General features: G+C 43.5%; 1 protein-coding gene across 1 annotated transcript in view; it reads left to right on the top strand.

Moving 5' to 3' along the window:
* The window catches only part of FOXK1 (forkhead box K1), a 55,938-nt gene that overhangs the window by 11,235 nt on the left and 24,470 nt on the right, over positions 1 to 20,233 (top strand). Inside the window, exon 2 of the mRNA XM_050317848.1 lies at positions 14,897 to 15,094. Within this exon, the coding sequence (XP_050173805.1) occupies positions 14,897 to 15,094 (198 nt within the window). The remainder of the gene's footprint in view (positions 1 to 14,896; positions 15,095 to 20,233) is intronic.

Here is a 20,233-nt window from a genome sequence, read left to right as displayed (position 1 = left end):
CCAGGAGCCTTGAAGCAGCTGGGGTTACGTGTTGTCAGTGGGGCTGGGAGCTGTGGTTTGGCAGGACTTCCCTGGGACTGGGGGAAAGTGGGATATGAGAAATCCTACAGGAAGGTGAGGCACATCATAGCTCTGAGCCCTTGCAAGGCCTGAGCAAAACTTACTCCTGGTCCAAGACTGTGCAGTGTGTGCCATTCCAGTCTTACAGTGTAGAATTTGGTACCTGATGAGGGGTTGGTGGAGGACAAGGGTGGGAAGAGCAGAATATAGAATTAAATACCATCCTGCTTTGTTTCATATGAGATGCACTTGAGTTAACTTAGTGGGACAGCCAGTTAGCAGTGGGTGGGTGGACTAACCTTGTTTGTCACTGTACTGTGTTTTTCCAATACCATAAAACCTTGGCTGCTGTCAAGCACACGCTTGAAGAATATTTATCTCCACAGAGTGCTTTTCTCTTATAAGCTTCTGTTCCACTCCATAGTTCAGCCAATTTCATCTGTATTTTAGCTTTGTTTAGTGGGTGTTATCTGATAGGGTTGAGATTTTGTTTTGGTTTAGCTTTTTTTCCTTTGAAACATCTCATCAGGACCTAAAATGGAGCTGCTTTAGAACCGAACACAGGGATATGTGTGTATTTTTTATACCAATGCTGTCAGAGTGACAACCAAATAAATAGATTTCTGTGTTCTCTGAATATGCCCCAAACTTTTGGGCATGAAGAGTCCTCCAGGGCTTTGTGGAAATGCTGGCTTAAGACACATTTTAGCTCTCTGTCAAAGCAGGAATAACAAGTATGATGTTGATTCTTCTAAGATGGACACTGGCTTAATAGGACTGAAATCCCCATTTTCATGCAGCCCATTTTACAGGGGTCTGTAGAGGCCAATAATGGCTAGAAGATGTTCAGAAGTGTTTTAGTGTAAGATCTACTTGTTCTGTTGCCCGGTCTAAACAGTTATCCAGCCCCATGATAAGTGTGATCAAAATCCCAGGAGAGATCCTGTAGTTCCTAAATGCACATTTACCATATAAGCATGGTGGGCTGCACTTTTGGAGAGAAACAATCGATCCTGCTGCCCCTGTGTTGATTTTTGTGGCTCCAGCATGTGTGGTAAGCAGGAGAAGAGTTAATTTTAGCTTGATTAGCAACACAGAAGGGAATCGAGATGACTGTTGTAAATGGCAGTGGGATGAGATCAATGAGGGTAGTTTATTTCCATGCATCTAAGTGGATGTTCTGAGCAATTTAATTTTTCTTTTTTGTTTGTTTTTAGGAGAACCCAAGAATGTTAATGCATTTAGTCCTTGAAATCCTTCCGGATACTTTAATGTTGTTGCGTGGCCACTGTTTTAAATGATTACCAGGTGCTTGTGTTCTGGTCTTTAGCAGTTCCTTGTTTCTCTGCTCTCTGTTACCTGGTTCAGCAGCAAGTGGTGACGATTCTCGGGACTGGACTCTCCATTTTTCTCCTACTCACCTTTGTTTATATTCTGGAGCATGTTCCGAACTGTTTATGATTAAACAGTGCTCAAACAGGCAGGTTAAGATTTATTGACACAAAGGAGGCTGGGAGGAGGGAGTGGCTGGCTGGTCATCTGTGTCTACTTGCAGCTGATAGTGATGTTACTGGAGCTGTACACGTGTCTGTGCAACGGCTGGGGGGTGTCAGAGATGCTGCTGTCCAAAATCACGCTGCCAGGGGACTGATCCCTGTCAGCACAACCTGTTTTGCTTTGTGTGACACAGGAAAAGCTCAGGCAAGGGATTTTGTGTAGGTGATGCACTCCTTCCTCTTGAGCTCAGTGTCCTGGGAACAACCCATGGCTCTTGAGCAGGGGACCACTGTTTATCTCGTGGTGGGAGAGGCTGGCAGATCTCCAGGGAGAGAGAGAGATCAGGCTTTGAAACGTGGTAATAGGGTTGTGACCTACAGGAGTTTTAAGCAGTGATCCGTTTAAAAAAGACACACGCAGCTTAAAAGACAATGCTGTTCTGTGGGAGGCAAGGACATTCAAAATGGAAGATTGGAAGGTCAGCATTATTTAGGAAAATAAATTTAACTTAAAATACAGAAATATCGGAGTCAAAAAGAGACTGGAGTTTATTATAAAAAGTCTTTTCTGAAGCTGAAACAACTTGTTTCCTGGCCCCTCTTAGCCATGTATAGACCACAGTTGTTAAATAACCACTTAGCTTTTAAAGGTGTCTATAGGTAGCATTTTACATTTTAAAGTCCCAAATACTGATAATTTTCGTGCTTTAGGAAAAAAAATTAAAATGCAGTGTTGACAATATACTAAAAAAAAACTAACAGATTGATCAGCCTAACATGGAAAGGCATTTTGCACTTACAAGATTTGATGCTGTGAGATACACACACATGTTGCACGTAATTTACGTTTTCTCTGAAGATCAAATGTTTCTTGGCTGGGGCAGGAATGGTTTTGATAGGATCTCGACCTCCACAGGCTGGAATACCTGATTAGAGCAGCCATGGTACACAGGCTGTTGTGTGTTATACAGAGTCTCTTAACTCTGTTATTTTTATGTATACAACCACACACTCAACAAAATAACATAATAGGCTTGCTGTGTGTTACAGATGGTATCAGGCATCTGCAGTGCTGATAGCAAGACTTTCTGGTGCTGCCAGCCAACCTCATTTCAATAAAAGCATCGCTGCTCTCTGTGCCTGCCCACTTCTTCGGTGGCAAACTCTCCTACCTGGTTTTTGATGTCAGGCCGCTCGTTCTGACACATAAAACACCTCCCTGTTCCCAAACTTCAAAATAAACAGCAGCTTTATGGCTAATTTTAGCCTTTAAGGACATCTTAGTGAATGTTCTCTGCACGTCTGTTAACGTCCCTGGGAATGCAACTGCAGGGCTTTTCAGCACTGTCACTGTACTGAAGGGCAGGATAAATGAGATAGACGTGAACTGACTGGCAGAGTGGTGCTGGGTGAAGATGTGGCTTTCCATATGACACACAGAAAAAAAACCCTCACTGTAACTTAACTGTGCTCTGAGACATGAAGTTGTTTATGGTGAGGACTAGACAGGAACAGAGCAGCTTCTGTAATGGTGTGGCAGAAGTGGGGCCAGAATTTACCCTGGGTAGCCTTTAATAAAAAACTCAAACAAAACCCCCACCCAGCACTGATTGAAAGGTAGATGTCACTGATGCTGCAAATTAATTTATATTGATATAAAATCCCATCTGATCTTTGTGGGTGTAGGAAAGACCTTCCAGGCTCATACACTGAACGCTTTGGCAGACTTGAGTTAGATCTTGCGATGCTCCAGCCTGGCTGTGCTCCATGAAATGTGCCCTACGTGCTGCTAAACTGCATCCTGCTGATGTGGGAAGGAATAGGAGCACTTGGGAAGGGAGGAAGAATTTGTCTTCTGATAGGGAGCCCTGTGCCCAGCACTCCTGGTCTGGAGTGAATGGCATATTTTGAAGCTGACTCCAGTGTTTTGAAATGTGAAGCTGAGTGAGGTACAATTACAGCACCACCTCTTTGTTTCTCTGTGCCCATGGATGGGGCACCAAGTAACGACCATGTTTTAGTGCAGTGGTGTTAAAAAGCTGGTCATTGTGGTGGGCTTAACAGAGACCCTCACTGATGTACCAACACTCTCCCTTAATGGTATTTGTCATAAAAGCCTATTAATTATATTCTTTTGGTTATACCAAGGCTTGATTTCTGAGGTCATCTTGCTTATCATTTGCATGGAAATAATAGTCAGGATTTTTCTGGATTAATTTCAACGTGAGTTTTTATGCCTGACATTTTTCGTGTTTAAAATAGATAAGTGAATTAATCCCTAGTCAGGTATTGGGGTTGTAAATAGCTGGTGAGAATATCCTTCAGCGTTTTGCAGGCATTGCAGTGACTGGAAAGACACTCTGAGCTGCCTTACAGTGGTTTCTGCTGCAAAAGTTTCAGAAAGGTCACTTTTGAAATTGCACATTCCTGGCCCTTTGCACTCTGATGGCTTTCTGGAGGAGATTGGAGCAGCTTCTGGTAGTGGGGGATTTAGTATTGGACTGAGCAGGATTAATATAAAGCCCGTCCTGCAAAGCTGGGAGAAGACCTGTCAATAATGGTAATTTCCCAGGCAGGGTGGCAACTTCAGAGGGAGCCTCCTGCTATTCCCTCTGACTCCCCATTAGCTGTTAAAACACCCTTCTCAGCAGTTTTGGCAGTTCTTTTCCTGTTCTTCTACAAAATGCTCTTTTGATACTCCATGAATTTATTCCCTGACCTTGCTGTGGTATTTCATTATACTGAAAAAGTGGCAACTGCAATATCTTACCTGGTTTCTTTTTTTTTTTTCCTTTTTTTGCACTGTGTGCTCCCCTTACTCAAAGGGGAGAATCTGGAAGTGAAACTGTGCTTGATGTCTCAAGTAATTTTTCAAAGAGTAAAATCAGAACATCATTAAAGAGATGTCAAGAATGTAAAAATAAAAATACAGCTCTCTGTTCTTCACTTCTAATTCCACAGTGTGAAACAGCCTTGAATGTTCTCACTTGTATGAAAAATTAACTGTGCTTTCAGTGGTTTGGCTCAATTTATCAGCTTGCTCTGTGACAGCAATTAAAAGGTTTGCTAAGAAAGATAAGAAATTGTGGGGAAGACATGTAGAATAAAAGGATTGTTGAAATTTCACAGCAGGGGGAAGGTTTTGCTTTTGACATCCAGTTGTTGGAGCCTGAAGTCCAAATGCTTGTCTTGTCCTGTGCACTTTTAAAGAAGATATATATGAACCAAACCAGCATTTTGAAGTTCTTTAGGCTGGGTTTCTGGTACCTCTTTTTCCTTTTTAGCCCTCCTGATCAGCCTGGGGGTGTTTCTGCTGTTCCCCCTGCACCACCTGCTTGGCTCAGTTTCCCTGGCAGCCCTTTCCTGGGATGGGCAGTGGCTGAGAGCTCGCTGTTCTCCCAGCTCTGCGAGGTGGGATGTCTGCAGGGACTGCAGGAACACAGATATTTTTTTGTGCACATCTGTGTGTGCCTGGTGCTGGCAGGGAGGAGAATCCCAGAGCTTGGCCAAACTTTGCTGTCTTCAAAGGAGTTTGCTAAAATACCTCCTTGAAAATCTGCCTGTGCGTGGAAGTGCATCTCGATGTGTTTGAACCTTGATGGAATGGCATAAAGGGAAGCCCTGTGCAACTGTGCTCAATAGAAACATTCATTACAGCTAATTTACTTGGTGCTTTTAAGAGACATAGGTATTCATAAGTTGTGGTTTTGCCTGATGCTGCTGGTAGTATTTGTTTTAAATAGATGCACTTGCCTGCACACGCTCTTGGCCCATCTGAAATCTTGTCTGGCTCTGTTGGAACCCTCATTTTAAACATGGTGATGTGCAGCGTTAGGCAAATCCCAGGGTAACCAGTGGTCCCTTCTTATTAAGGGAAAAAAATCCCTTATCGTGTGTAAGGTTCTGAACAGTAACAAGGAGCGTGAGGGAAAGGTCTTGCCTGTGACAGATAAACGGCAATTTAGAATTTTTCTGAAGCATTGTCCTTGTTCAGCCATCTCACTGCTCTTGCCTTCTCAAGGCCATTCAGTGAATAAACTCTGGGAGCACAAAGGTACTACAAAGCAGTGATTTTGCAGCATTCAGAGCCTGCGTGTCCCATCTGAGATGACCCCAGACCCACTCCTGCAGACCTGACCTGCCGGTTGCCATGGGAGGATTGCCATGGCAGAATTTCCATGGGTACCCGGCCACTGGAAGCACTTGTTGGAATGCAGAAAACATTTCTGGTCTTTGTTTGGTCCTCTTGCACACAGCTGAGTGACTTTGGGTTTGAAATAATTCAGGCTGAATAAAAAAAAAAAAAAAAAAAAAATTGTGACTACTCTGGTTCAGGAAGTTCTGAAAATTTCCAGCCCAAGAGTATCAGCATGTGGCTGATGTGATTTGCCTGATAAAGACCAGAGCTTTTCTCAAAATGAATGAATTTCAGTTTGTTTTCTGAAAGGAGAATGCAGTGTTTGGATCATGTGATGCTTAAATCTGAGTCTGTGGTTACATGCTCTGTTTTTTTTTTATAATCTATTATAAATCTGCAACATTTCTGCTGGTACCTCCTTCTTTCCTTCCACTGCTTGATGCTTTTCCGGTCCAGCTCCTTTGCGTTGGTATTGCCATGTGGAAGGCAAGCTGGGGGATCTGATCTGCCTGGCAGCTTAATCCCAGCAAAAACAAGAGAAATGAATAATTATTTCAGGTACATGGTTTGCCTTGCTGTGCAGGGATTTGGATGGTGCTGATGGCACAAGGGTGACACTGAGTGGAAATGGCCGAGGGGAAGGAATGGTGGTGGAGTGAAGGAAATGCCTCTTACAGCAGAGAACTGGATTTAGATTGTGTTAAAATAAATCTGCATGAAGTTGAGTGACACAGTTGATATCTCTTTGGGGAGATTGTTTTTAAGGCAGAGGAAACCAGTGGGCCATCCATGTGAGACACGGAATTTTACCCAGTTGCCTTGTTACTCATCCCAGCAAATCCAGGGTGATCATGGAAAGAGGAGGATTTCCAGCTAATTCAGATGCATTTCAGGGGAAGGACAGAAAATCCTTCCAGTAATCTGGAATTACAGGGTAGTCAATAATAATTCCATTAGGTTGAGTACGAGGAATTCCTGATTACTTCAGTGGAAGTCTGCCTTTACTAAAACCAGGTTTACATCAGCTCTGGTACAGGGATGATGCCTGAGGAGTGGATAATACCAGGACTGCAGGACACTGCCATTGAGCTACTTGTGCTTCTGGTGTAGCAGCACAATGGGAATAATTGCTGGAACTTTTTCTGGAAAAAGTTCCCAACAGATGAAAACTAAAATTCGTGAAGTAGAAGTTAAGACCACTGTCTTTTGAGTTCAGCTAATTATTTCAAACCTGAGCTCACTCACACACACACACAGACAGTTTTGGTTCAGTCCTGGCTGACAGATGAACTCTTTGTGTATCTGCAGTGTTAAGCACGACAGAATATATAAAATACAGTGAGTGTGTTACAAAGCACATTAGGCAAGTGATTTGTGAGCTCAGGGTAACTGTGAGGTTGGGAACCAGTTCCCCAGATCTAAACTTATGTGGTGACTTACAGAATAATGACCAAACATTTCAGTGGGTTACTCTGTCATTTCAGCAGTGACAAAGAGGGCCGTACTCCTTTATTTGCAGATGATCTCAGTACTTTTAAAATCTAGTTTTCCCTCGGTTTTGTTACAAACTGACAGTTTGACTGCAAGTAGTGGCCATTTTTCTAGCTTTTCCTCTGACTGAACAATAGTGGATAATACCAGAGGCATTTTTGCAGGGAGCTCTGCAGTTTATTTCCTTGTCCTGCTGCTGTCTGGCAACATACTTGCCTTGCTTGTCTTCAGATTGACTTGATTCATTACAGGAAGAACAAATGTAGTTTCTGGACTTCACCATTTACTTACAGACCCTTTGCTTATCTCTCCCTGAATGCAACAAATTATTTTACTGACCACTATGTCACAGGTATTTCTGTGTGTGTTTGATAAAAGACTCTGTGGGTAGGTCTTCAGTAGAATTTCTGAGTTAAAACTCATCAGAGCAATAGAGCAATTGATAGGGAAATAGCAAATGCTGAAAATTTTTTATTTTTATACTGCAGTAACCTCCAAAATGAACCAAGCACCGTTAAAAACCATGGCAGTTACACTGCCTGTGTCCCCTAGCCTAAAGAGACGTGTAAAGAAAAGCATTATAATGACTCTTAAATTGCCATGGTGATAGGGACATGCCTGTTTTATAATTTGTATTTAGACTTAAGAGAATAAAATGTATTTGTCTTCGTTCCTCCAGAACTCTTTCTGTACCGTCAGTGCATTTAACTTTCTTGTTTGGAATGCAAATAGCACTAGCCAAGTGGATGATATAACTGGTTTCTTATTGGTATTGCTTACAAAGTGCTATTTAGGGGAAAAAAAGTTGTAGGGAGTGGAACAGGAAATGTTGGATGATTTTATTATTATTATTTTATTACAAAGGAGGGTTGAATAATACCTAACATCCGGTGATGGCTCAGACAGCTTTCAGAGTTTGTTGGATGGTTTTATGACATTCATTCCAACTAATATTCATTTTAATTCACTTGTGATTGAAAGGTGGTTTTGTCACTCATGATTTTGCCCACCTTGCTGCTTCAGACAGCTCAGTTCCAGCAGAATAATCATTTTGAACACAGTACTTCTGATGATTACTCCCATCGGGGTGTAAGGGTCGAGTTTACTTTTATGAGGATGGAGAACACTAATTTGGTTATTTTGGTCGCTGAAACGGGAGAAATCCTTCTAAATCCTTTGCAGTTGAAGTGTTTGTGCTGGGTGAGGCAGGGAGGTTTGCTGTAGGGAAGGTGAAGTTGCTATCCCTGGGCAGAGAGCAGCATCACAAAGCAACCAGTCTTGAGTCAATAAATGTTCCCAGCTCAGCTGTTTTGCAGCGGTCACAGCAATTCTCAGGGCCTTGTTTTTGAAGAAATGTGAATCTCAGGTAATTCTTGTCTCAGTTTGCTTATCTCTCCATGGGCAGACCTTCAGGGCTTAGATGTTTAGTTAAGTGAAGCAAACTCAGATCTTTTTCTAAGCAATTTAGTTTCATTTTCAGTGCACTGATGCTTAAACTTTCCCAGTGAGTCTTTTATGTTGTCCAAGGCACCTCCTTTCCAACTTCTTCAAAGGATTCTGCGAATTGGGAGTGGATTTATGATTTTCTTAGGTGCTGGCTTGTGGTTCTCCCCTTAGCTGGTTACCAAAGGTGAAGAAATTTGGTTCCAGGAGGTAATGGGGCAATTGTCTGTAATGGCTGCTCTGTACAGCACCTGCACACTGAGCATGGCCTCAAATTTTGATATTTATGATACACATTCACTGAAAGGGTGAGAAGTATCCACCTTGCCCTCATGTCAGGTGCCTTGAAATAGCTGGTAATGGTAATAGCCTGACAAAGGTGACTGACACCAAATTCTCTCTTATGCTGAGAAACCCAACATGATTTTGGACTTTTGTGCCTGGAAATAATAGCATATTCTTTTGGGTGAACCATGTGTAATTGGCACAAAACAAGTGGTTTTCAGAGGAGTTACAGGGGACAGATAAACAACTGTTTTGTGGGGCTTGTTTGGGATTTTGTCTCTCTTAGAAGGGTTTTTGTGGGCATTCTTGGTCAAACTTTAGCTAGTTCTGTTTCGTCATGACATGTGCTGCTGGGATTAGAGCTCTGGCTGCCACTTCTGCTGAATCCAAGGTGTTTACTGATTATAGAGATAACTGCCTCATCTTTAGGAGTTGGACTACTGTCCCTTCACATCACAGAATTGTTTAGGTTGGAAAGGACCTTTAAGATCACTGAGTCCAACCATTAACCCAGCACTACCAAACCTCCACTAAACCATGTCTCCAATGACTTTTAAATCCCTCCAGGGATGGTGGCTCCACCACTGCCCTGGGCAGCTGTGCCAGTGCTTGACAACCCTTTAGGTGAAGAAATTGTTCCTAAAATCCAACTTAAACTTCCCCTGGCACAACTTGAGGCTGTTTCTTCTTGTCCTGTTGTTTGTTACTAGGGAGCACAGCCTGACCCTCACCTGGCTCCCATCTCCTGTCAGGGAGTTGTAGAGAGTGAGAAGGTCCCCCTTGAGCCTCCTTTTCTCCAGGCTAAGCCCCCTCAGCTGCCCCTCATCAGATTTGTGCTCCAGACCCTTCTCCAGCTCTGTTACTCTTCTCTGGACACGCTCCAGCCCCTCAATGTCCTTCCTGAATTGAGGGGTCCAGGGCTGGACACAGGATTCGAGATGTGACCTCATCAGTGCCACGTACGGGGGACAATCACTGCCCTGCTCCTGCTGCCACACTATGGCTGATACAAAGTCAGAGTGGTGGAGGGAAAGGGGCAGATACTGAGAGTCAGTGCTGTAGTTACAGGATCTGCGTGTTTAAATAGTGGCAGTTGCAGCCAGGGGAGACGATCATGCTTAACCAGGTCTTTTGAATGAAAGCTGGGGCCTGTGGTACCGTTCTGATTCAAATTGCAAAAAGTGTTATTTTTAACAAAGCACCTCCTACAATGTTTCTCGCTCGACCTGCATCTCAGCACTGTAGCACAGATGCTACTGGTGCAGTTATACCCACAACATTCAGGAATAACAGGATTTCATAAATTATGGCAAGATAAAGTAGACAGAGTTGGTACTGACTTGCTGATGACAACGCATGTGTAACACTCTTCCAGCTCACTTTTCTGGTTATTCCCTTTTGCATGATGAACTGGAATGATCTTTATATATAACATAACACACTGTATTATGTTTATATATATATATTACATAATACATAAATATGGTTCCATGTTTTATATATACAATATATATATTTTATATATATGTTTCACTTTGGCCTTCTCATGATTTGTCTTCTCCTTTTTGTCGCTGTGCTTTTTCACAGTGTAAATGTAAAAGCACAAATCCAGCACAGTTTCCTATCTCCTTTTAAAATCTTTAAATAGCCTTTTCTTGCTGTCATGCAGCACATCCTAGCAGAAGTTATTTGGTGTTAACAGCACTCAAGGTACTCTAACAAAGAAATCAGTGACTGTAATAGCTTCTATTAAACCTGGTACTATGTTTTGGTAAATGCACCTTCCTTTCCTTTGCATCTGTGACTAAAAGGTGCTTTGAGGAGGAGGAGAATGTGTGCTTTTTATAGAGCCATGCAGGGTATGGATTCATTTTGTTGGGTTTTTCCTTAACCATCTTTCCCAAAGTCTGCTTTAGGGTGACTGTTTATGTAAAGTCTAGTGTTTCCTAGTGCTGTATTTTCAGACTTTATGCAGATGAAATGCTTGTGGTCACTGTCACTGGTTCACCACATGAAGGATGCCTAATAGCATGGGAGCTGTGTTGTCAGGGGGAGGAGCTCGTCCAGGAAACTTTTGGAAAATCTGTCTTGTTTAAAACAAACAAACAAAATTCTAGTAACATCTTTTACATGACTGTAACCATGCGTGGTATGTGCACTCCCTCCCTTCTCCTTGTCTCCAGTGTATATATAGATTGCATTCAGCCAGTGCTGTGGAGTCTGTGCACTCCAACATGCAGCAGGGAGCCAACAATCCATTTTCTGTGACTCTCCCCTGCCTGTAATCTAAGAAGGCAAGAATTGTTTCTATGCAGTTTATGGAGGTTGGGGAGGGTCTTTGTGTGGTTTTAACACAAACTAAAAAAACCTCAAAAAAACCCCAAAAGCTTTCTATTTTCACTGTCTTGCAAGGCATCCTAGAGAAACTGGAATCCTTTCCCACAAGGGAAACTCTGAGTACAGTACATATGGTTTATATGGCCAGGGATTGATTGCAGGATGTACCTGTCTGTAGCAGGTTATCAAGTAAAACTCAGCAGATCTGGAACTGAAGCAGGCTGCTTCCTGCCTGTAACAAGACCAAGAGATTTTGCAGACCATTAATTCATCCCTCTAATCAGCTGGAAATTTCAGAGGTGCTTAAAAGAGTTGCCTCTTGGGCACCCTTGGAAATACCAGTTAACTTCGTTATGCTTTTTATGTTGAGTCTAATCTGTGCTTGCAGATTGATCTTTTTCTCATGATGGAAATGCAGTAGTAGTAGTAATTGCTGTTGCATCTTTGATAGGAATCATGCAACATGAATCAAATAGTATAACTCATTTAAAATAACATTAAATATATACAGTGATCCTAAGGAATGCATGCTCAGTTCTGCTTGTGCTGTCTGTCTTGTCCTGCTTATCTTCTGTAGAGGTATAATTCTCATAGGCTTAAATCCTGTGCTAATGTGTCTCACTCCTAAATAGGACTACCTGATTTTATCCTCTTGGTTGGAAAAAGGTTAATTAAGGGAACAATTAGAAAAGCTCATTAAAACTGCATTCAGGTTCAGTGTAATGAAAAGTGCACTTCCTGTGACAAGATGATTCCGAAATCATGCTCTTCTGATTTCCCCCTGACACGGTTCCCCAGCACTAGTCCATGTTTGAAGCAGTGTCTTGGGCTGTGCTGCTGTCCTTGTTTGCATTACTGTGGTGGTTGTGATAGAGACTGGAACAATAACCTTAATCCCAGGCACCTTCTCACCCCTGAGGGAAGGGAGGGGTTCCGCAGGAATTTACAATCTGCTTTGCGTTGCATTTCCATTTCTTGGGTCTCAGGTTTTTACAGCAGGGAAAGCATAAATTCGGATAGATTACCCCCACCTTGGCTTTGCAGACAGTGTCAGTACTGAAGGCAGCCCAGACCTGGCTGCAGGAGCCTCCTGCAGCTGTGAGCACCCTGCATAAATCCAGTCTCTGGCTTTTCTGGGCCTGATTCCTCACAAAACGGCCATGAACGTGCTAGTTTAGCATAGTCCGTGAAAGCCAGTTCTGTATCCTGGGTTCTGCTTCAGTGGACTGGGACTGTCTGTCTAAAAACAAAATCACAGCAGCCAAGGAATTGTTTGCTTGTGTAGTCAGCCCAGCCTCTGTTTCTCGTCCCTGATTCCAGTCTGAGATTGTGAATAAGTCACGTGGCTGGATCGGACAGTCTGGGGAGGCTCGCAGGGAAAAGCAGTGTTAGATGGGCCTGTTCAGCACTGGGCTGGTTCAGACTTCAAAAGTCAGGTCGACTCATGATTTTGGAAAAGTAACAGATTTTCTTAAGATTGCCTGTACTCACAGAACTGTGGGGCTGCCTCTCACAGGGCTTTGGGTGCAGGTATCACCTTTTATCCAACGTTGTTACAGCATCAGTAAGGGCAGCAGAGTTGGGGAGTTTGGCAGATACAGATCTTGCATTACTGGATCCTTCTGAAAAGGAAGACTCAAGTGGCAGTGGGATAGAGCTCCTTTCTGGTATGAGAGTGCAGTGGGGGATCTTCTGGCCTCGACGCTGCTGCAAAACTGCCTCAAGGGCTCTATGCAGCCAGGCCTGTTGATCAGCAGCAAGTTGGGATTACACTGAATACTGTTGAACAGAGACTGATTTGTCCTTGACTCAGATGTTGAAAAATGCTGAGCAGTTGGTGTTACAGCAGAGAATTCCATCACTCCGTGAAACAAATCTCAGCTTTTCCCTGATAAGGACTTGAGAAATGATGAAGCTTTGCACATCCTGGTTTTGAGCCTCAGTCTGTGTGATGCTCATTGCAAATGTATGTGCTTTCAGCTTTTTTTTTTCTGTAAGCTAAGCCATGTGCCAGTGTGAAGCTTAAAATCCAGAGCAGTGGTTCAACATCCTTGTTTCAGGTTCATCTCAGTAGGGTGGTACCTGCTGCTGGCAGACACTGCACGGCACGGACACCGCTGCTCTGAACTGTGTCCTCGTGTTGAGTCTGCAGGGAAGCCTGTTTAGGAGGGTTAGATAAACACAATTAGGCTGCATTGCCAGCAATGATGTTTTTATTTAATGCATTAATGAGTGCAGGTGGCAGGACCTCTGAAGTGAATTAAATGCAGTGCAAACTCGTGCTGTACTAGCAGAGCCATTGTGAGCCACTGAGTGCTGAGCCAGCTCGTTTGAGAGATGAGGTGGGAGATGGGAATGAGCTTCCCATGCCTGAATGATAATTTTGAGCATTACCTTACAGCACAACCAGCTTGTGCCAAAGAACCAAGAGCAAGAGAGTGTGGTTTAGAGCTGCATTTCTGTCAATAACAGCATTAAGATAAGGTGGTCACAAAAACAGATTTACTTGCTTGTCACCTTATTCTGTTACCTGGTAGGATTCAATAATGCACTGGTTAAAAGAATTCTGTTCAGCCCTCAGCAGCACTTACAGTGCTAGAACACCACCACCCGAGTCCCTTCATTTCCTTCCATAGGCAGGATGCTGGAATCCAGCACAGCTGCTGTGCTCTGCTGGCCTTTCCCACAGTGAAACCTGGGTTTTATTTCCTTGAAGCTTGGTATCAGTGAAATGATCCCTGGAAAGCTTGTATTGATTGCACATGATTGTCTAATTAAAGTGCAATAACAAGGATTTCAGAACACTCGCTCTCACAGCCCTGTGCTTTTATTGTAGACACTGTAAATTAGAAAGCTTTCTGTTCAAAGGTGGAAAATGTCAGTGTTTATTTCCTTTTGAATTTCCCAGCAACTCCTGAAGGCTGCACTTGTAGATGTGTCATTATTTTTTTTCCTAAAAAAGCAGTAGGAAAGAAGTGTTACTTAGAGGAGAAATGAGGCCCTGTAGGATTGCAGGGGCCCTGCTAGCTGTTCTGACCCTGCTAGCTGTTACCCATGTTGTCTGAAGGGAAGCACTTCTAAATGAATGTATTTTGCTCTGAAACCTGCTAAGATGATCCTTTTTTAGCATCATGTGCAGAGATGGGTATTAATTATACAATATATAGATACTAGTCTTTAAATAGTGCTCTCTGGTCTTACCTGGAGGCTGTTTGTTGATCCATCTGGACTTTATGGCTGTTTTGCTCCCTCCTGCTTGTGTTTTGTACCTTCTGGTAACTTGGATCTTCCTGAGATGTGTGCAAGGCAAATCCTAGTCCTTAATACATACCAGGAACCCAAGAGTTTGTCATCACAAGTCTGCATCTTGCTTAGCCACTGATTGAATTGGTGGCCTTGGAGAAATCACTGAACTTACCCAAACCTTCTGCTTGCATCTAATCACTGGGTGATCCCTGATTCACTGTGATACATTCACAGAGCTTTATGAATGATCAGTAATTCTGCCCAGGATGCTGAGCAGAAAGATGCTATAGAGAATGGTGGACTTTGAATTAATGAATGATTCACCAGTTGCACACAAACCTCCTTTAAATATGTTTGGCCTCGTGTGTGGAACTGACTTTTCCCTTTCTTCCTCTTCCAGGTGTACTTTCCGATTCCCCAGCACGGTTATAAAGATCCAGTTCACATCTTTATACCATAAAGAGGAAGTAAAAGAGGAAACCTCATCGCCTCCCCCTCGACCACTTTACCCTCAAATATCACCTCTGAAGATCCACATCCCGGAGCCGGATCTCCGGAGCGTGGTCAGTCCCCTCCCATCCCCCACAGGCACTATCAGGTAAGTTGTTAATTATCCACAGTGTGTTCTCTGACATCAGTCTGTCAGCCCTGCTTTGTTTGGTATCCTTGGTGCAAGAAAAGCCCCGTTAAAAATAACTAGTTAAATATCTGATGTTCAGGATTATGGAAGACAGCTAAAAACTGTGTTACGGTGGCTGGAAGAAGGGCACAAGGGTTGTGCTTAAGAGCTCAAAGGGCTCAAGGGGAAACATAAAGTAGTCTGATATCTATAGTTTCATAGCTATAGAGTTACTAGTCTATCTTTGGAAGTGGAATTAGAAATATTTATTGAGAGCTACCTATATGCATGGAAAAAAGAAAGCAGGCAAATACTTTCTATCTTAGGGCTGCCTGTTTTATTTTTATCTCGGTAATATTCTGTTGTTGCTGGGTGGTGCTGCTTTATCTGAAGTGAGGGACAAGGCTGGCCATTGGCACGTGGTTTCCTGGGAATGGAAGGAAATGGGGGTAGGATGCTGACCATGTACTGAGGGGCTGTAGCAATCTGAAAGTGCATCTGTGCCAGTATCCTGTTTTGCACACGATCTGATTTGTGGATGTGCAGTACAAATAACCTGAACATCAAGTTACTATCTGGAATATTTTCCTTCTTTCTCAGCGAAGAGTTGATGTTACAGAGTTTCAGTGAAATCTTTCAATGTTACATCTCTTAATTGAAGTATACTAAGTTTTATAAAGTAAAGGAGACTCGTGGTATAGGATGATGTATTAAAATTTTAAAACAGGTGGGCATCAAAATAGCAGGAGTGAGCCTGGTAACAGCGGTAGCCTTTGGGTTGTTTTCATGTCTGTACATTTGTAAAAAGGTAAATTACGTAAATCTCTCCTGACAGTTACCACTAATTCAGTGAGTAGTATTCAAATTTAGGTGGCTGAGAATGACTTCAGTGTCACAATGAAGCCAGTTTGGTTTTGCATAGATCTGGAGGCTCTCACTTGTTTGGGTTTTTCCACAGGTCTTTCAGAGCTGCACAGATGTGCAGTGCAGATATTCTAGAAAGAGGGGGCTGGAGGTAGCTGTGGTTTTAGCCCTCTGTTCAGGCACTGCTTTTAGTTTATATTTAACCTTCTCTTTTTAGATGAAGCTTGTTGCTGGGAGGGGAGGGGGATGGATCCTTTGCCAACATATGGTAGTTAGTTTCCATTCAGTCATCTTGTGCAGAGCAGCTCGGTGTGGTTTGTGTTACTAACAGAGGCTGTATCTTTTGACTCCGGCATATGCCTGCAACTGATATTTGATTCCCTGAGAATGTTTCTTTTGCAGAAGGAGAAAGTGGAAATGGTAGTGTTGAATTGTGCTCAGCCCCTAACGCAGTGTTTACTAAGGATGATTAATGGTTGCATCCGTTTGTCTCGAGCAGAAGCTAATCCAGCCAAGTCTTCAGAAAACCTCAAAAGACATCTGAGGTTTCGCTTGCCAAACCCCTTTCGTTTCCGAGTTCCTCTTACAGAGGAGGGGCTGACACGTTTGTAAACATCCCTGCTCAGCCCTTTCAACCTCCCCCTCTTCCCCCAGCAGGGTCTCGCAGCTCTGCCCTGTGGGCCAAGCTTTGGAAAGTCATTTGGGGTGTTTCTGCCTGAGAAAGGGAATGCTCTTTGGGGACAAAGTAGCTCTGCACTCTGGCCATCTGGCTTTCAGGGCAGCTCTCTGCTGCTTTCTCGGTGGGGTCACAGTGGTAGGTGAGGCTGGCACAGTGTCCTCTCTTCCTTCCCAAGGGCAGGTCTGAAAGGGCTGGCGAGGGCTCAGCGTGGGACCTGCACTCCTCTCCCATCGCTGGCTTTGGGAGGTGGTTGCCTGAGCTGGGTTCTCCTCCTCCTTCCTCTCCCCCTTCTAGTATTTACTTTCCTAATTTGGTGAGTTTGCCTTGCTCCTCCCTGATTGGCCCATGGAAAATTATTGCAGTTTGGAAATCCTGGGCAGGGTGAAATTTCCTTTTTGGAAAGTGGCTCCTGGCCCCCTTTTCCTGCCTCCACCCTGGTGCAGGGCAGGGGCTGTACCTGCACTCCCAGATCCAGCTCTGCCCTCCTGACCCCCAACCCTGCTCTGCCTCCCTGTTTACACTGCAACTTGCTTCCCTGCAGGTTCTCCCCTGCAAGCTTCTGGGGTTTTTTCCAGCCTATTTATTTTCCCTCTGCAAAGTGCAGCGCCTGGAGAAGGGAATGAGCTTTAGTTAAACAAAACCAAACCTGCCACCCTCAGCAGCTTTGCAAAGCAAGATTCGTGCTTGCTCCTGGGGAGAAATGTGCTCACTGTTTTCTCAGCTAGGTATTTTATCTCCAGGAGGGGCTGTGTGTGGATGTGTTTTGAATGCTGTTGTACAGCTTTAAGGGAAAATGTTGGTTGGCAGCATGCTGTGAGAGTTACACACAGGCAGGGCTTATTTCTTCCTGCTTTGAGTTCAAAATGCCTTTTTAAAAAAGTCAGACTTGCATGTTCCAGAAAGGAACAGGCCGCTGTGGTTGTAATAAATTGGTAGAAGCAGCCTGCCATTTTATACAACATGTGAAAGAACAGAGGAGCACCAAATCTCCTCTCAGTAAGTTCAAGGCATTGAAAAGCTGTGTGAAAACCATGAGCAGTTTGGTTAAATTCAGCTCTGCCTTTTGGGAGATACAGCATGTCAGGGTCTGCAGCTTGTCTGTGGAGAATCCTCTTTGGATGGCAGTGATATGAAGTTTCTCACCTATGCTGCAAACTCTTAGCTTTGCCTGTTTTTGTGATAAATCCACAATATCTACGTGAATGTGACTCCATATGTGTTGCAATCCAAGCCTGTGCTTGGATTATAAGCAGATCCGCAGAGACAAGGTGTGATGTAGGAGCCTATTACTGGCCTTGAAGTCGTGCTGAGTTGGAGATAAGATTTGCAGTGTTTAGGTTTCCTTTTATTATTGTCCAGTTTGTGTTAATGGCTCTGTAGTTGTAACTCGGTTTTTCAAATAGCATCCCTCTACAGCACTCCCCCTCAGAGTTAGGGTGGGTTTAGTATTTATGAAAATTAAATTCTCTCTCTGTACATGCTTCCCTATTCTAAACAGCAATTGTGATCTCACTGATAAATAGATAGATATAGATATATATGTATAAACTACACTAAAGAAATACTAAATGCTGTACTATGGAGGTCAGTGCCATTATTCATATTTTACAACTACTGCTTCTGGCTTATCTCTGCACTGAAATGACTGTGGGCTTGGATGCTTTGTCTTGTTTGGGTTTTTTCGTGGAAAGGGCATGGATAGTTAGCTCACATACACAGTCTTTATCAGTAAAAAGAATTCTTTGACATGTAGGAGTACGAGTCGTTAGAGCCCTGTGAGAACCGCTGCTTGAAAAGTGTCTGGCGAGGTTCTGTGCTAATAGCTAAACTGGTACATATTTGTGTGTGGACTCAAATCTGTATTTTAACTGTTAGTACTTAATGTGCCTGCCCATGTCTGACTGTTACTGGAAGGGCTGGTAACTAGTTTTCAATTAAATTAATGGTATGAATAATGAGAGATCAGCATCTTTCATTCTGTAAGCTTGATTAGTAAACCAGAAGATGTGAGCGAATTGCCATGGTTTCATAAGCTACAGTCCCTTTTTTCACCAGGCAAAATTAGTTTAGTAACACGTTACGTGCTCTGATAGTGAATTACTCAGAGGTAGCTGCAATTATCTAGACTTAGCCACTAACTTGTTTTGTGGCCTTTAACAGGTCATTTAAATTCATTGTGTAATTACTGCTTTACAAGTGTGTGTAGTAGATAAATTATGTATTGACCTTCTACTCCGTAAAGCATGACAAGAGTGTGTGTGAGCCATGGTACAGCAGACCTGCAAATGCTGGCTGTGCTTTGATCCAGACTTGGCCTGGATAAAGGGGAAGCTTTTAAACAGGCTCTGGGATAGCCATGTGCCGCTGTTTCAGAACACCTGGGATTTAATCTGAGCTTGCACATTGACTCTAAAGGTGTGTAGTGGGACTCTGAATGAACCCTGACTTGAGTGGATGCATTCACTCACTGGAACGGGATGCATAAATATTGCCTGCTCCGTTTCATTCAGGCTTCCCTTCTTCCCAGAGCACCGTGAGCCATTGAACTGAAACGCCTCTGAAGAGCTCCAAGGCAGGTTTTTTTGCAGGCTCTTTTGCATTGTCTCAGTTATACATTACTTCCTGCATTCAGGCAGAATATGCAGCTCAGGCAACTCCCACAGTTGGACAGACCGGTGATTATTTTTAATCACCCGAGTCTCCAAACCACAAGCCAAGGAGTGTGATGCATATACATCGTGTAAGAGAAGCACCAGTCTGTGCTGGGCTTGGGAGCTCTACTCATGTTTATTTCAGATAAGGGACCATGTGCTGGAGGAGATGTGCCAAGCCATGTGCTGGAGGAGAGGTTGCAGATGTCACCAGCTACAGGAGCACTTCCTCTTCCCCAGTCAGTGTAAAATTTTAGTTCACTGAATCCACAACTGGAGTGAGGTCACTTCCTTTCAGAGAAGGGAACCACTGGAGCACTGACAAGTAATAACAATTTCAACTTTTGTGGATAGCTCACTTTCTCTCATTGTGGCTTGTTCGACAGCTTTGTTTCTTCTTCAGCGTTAAGCAGGCAGGGTAGCTCTCAGATTTCTCCTTTCACATCAAAATCCAGCTTGGTTTGGCAGTCTCACCACTTGTGATTATTTCTGAAACCTGTCTGAAACAGGCAACGTGCAAGGACTTGCCTTTCTTTGAGTTATGATTTTGGGGCTAGGCCGGGGAAGGCGAGAGCAGCGGAGGATTCTCACCCATTCCTGCTGATTGGTGTATCGTGGAAAGGCTTGTTTCGCAAGTCCAAGGGCTGTACTTTGACCTGATTCTTGCTTATTGCACGTAAAAAGCGTCCCTGTATCTTCATGCCCCTTTTTTTGCAGGCTCAGGAAATGGAATATTGGGGTAGTCTGAGGTTTGTGGCATTTCTCTAACCAGAGTCCTTGAGCAGAGGGCAACACACCTCTGATTTGCATTTGAGGAAGAGGCTGGGGAGGATTTTAAGGAATGGTGATTCTTCCTTTGTGCTCAACAGGGGCTTAAAAAATGCCTATCCAGACAGGAATCTGTATATTGGCAGTGTTGCCCAG

This window comes from Myiozetetes cayanensis, unplaced genomic scaffold (assembly GCF_022539395.1).
Source record: "Myiozetetes cayanensis isolate MyiCay16 unplaced genomic scaffold, myiCay2020 scf20-37, whole genome shotgun sequence".
NCBI classification, from domain to species: domain Eukaryota; kingdom Metazoa; phylum Chordata; class Aves; order Passeriformes; family Tyrannidae; genus Myiozetetes; species Myiozetetes cayanensis.
Note: the sequence above shows the minus strand (reverse complement) of the source record. Positions and strands in the feature narration are given on the sequence as shown.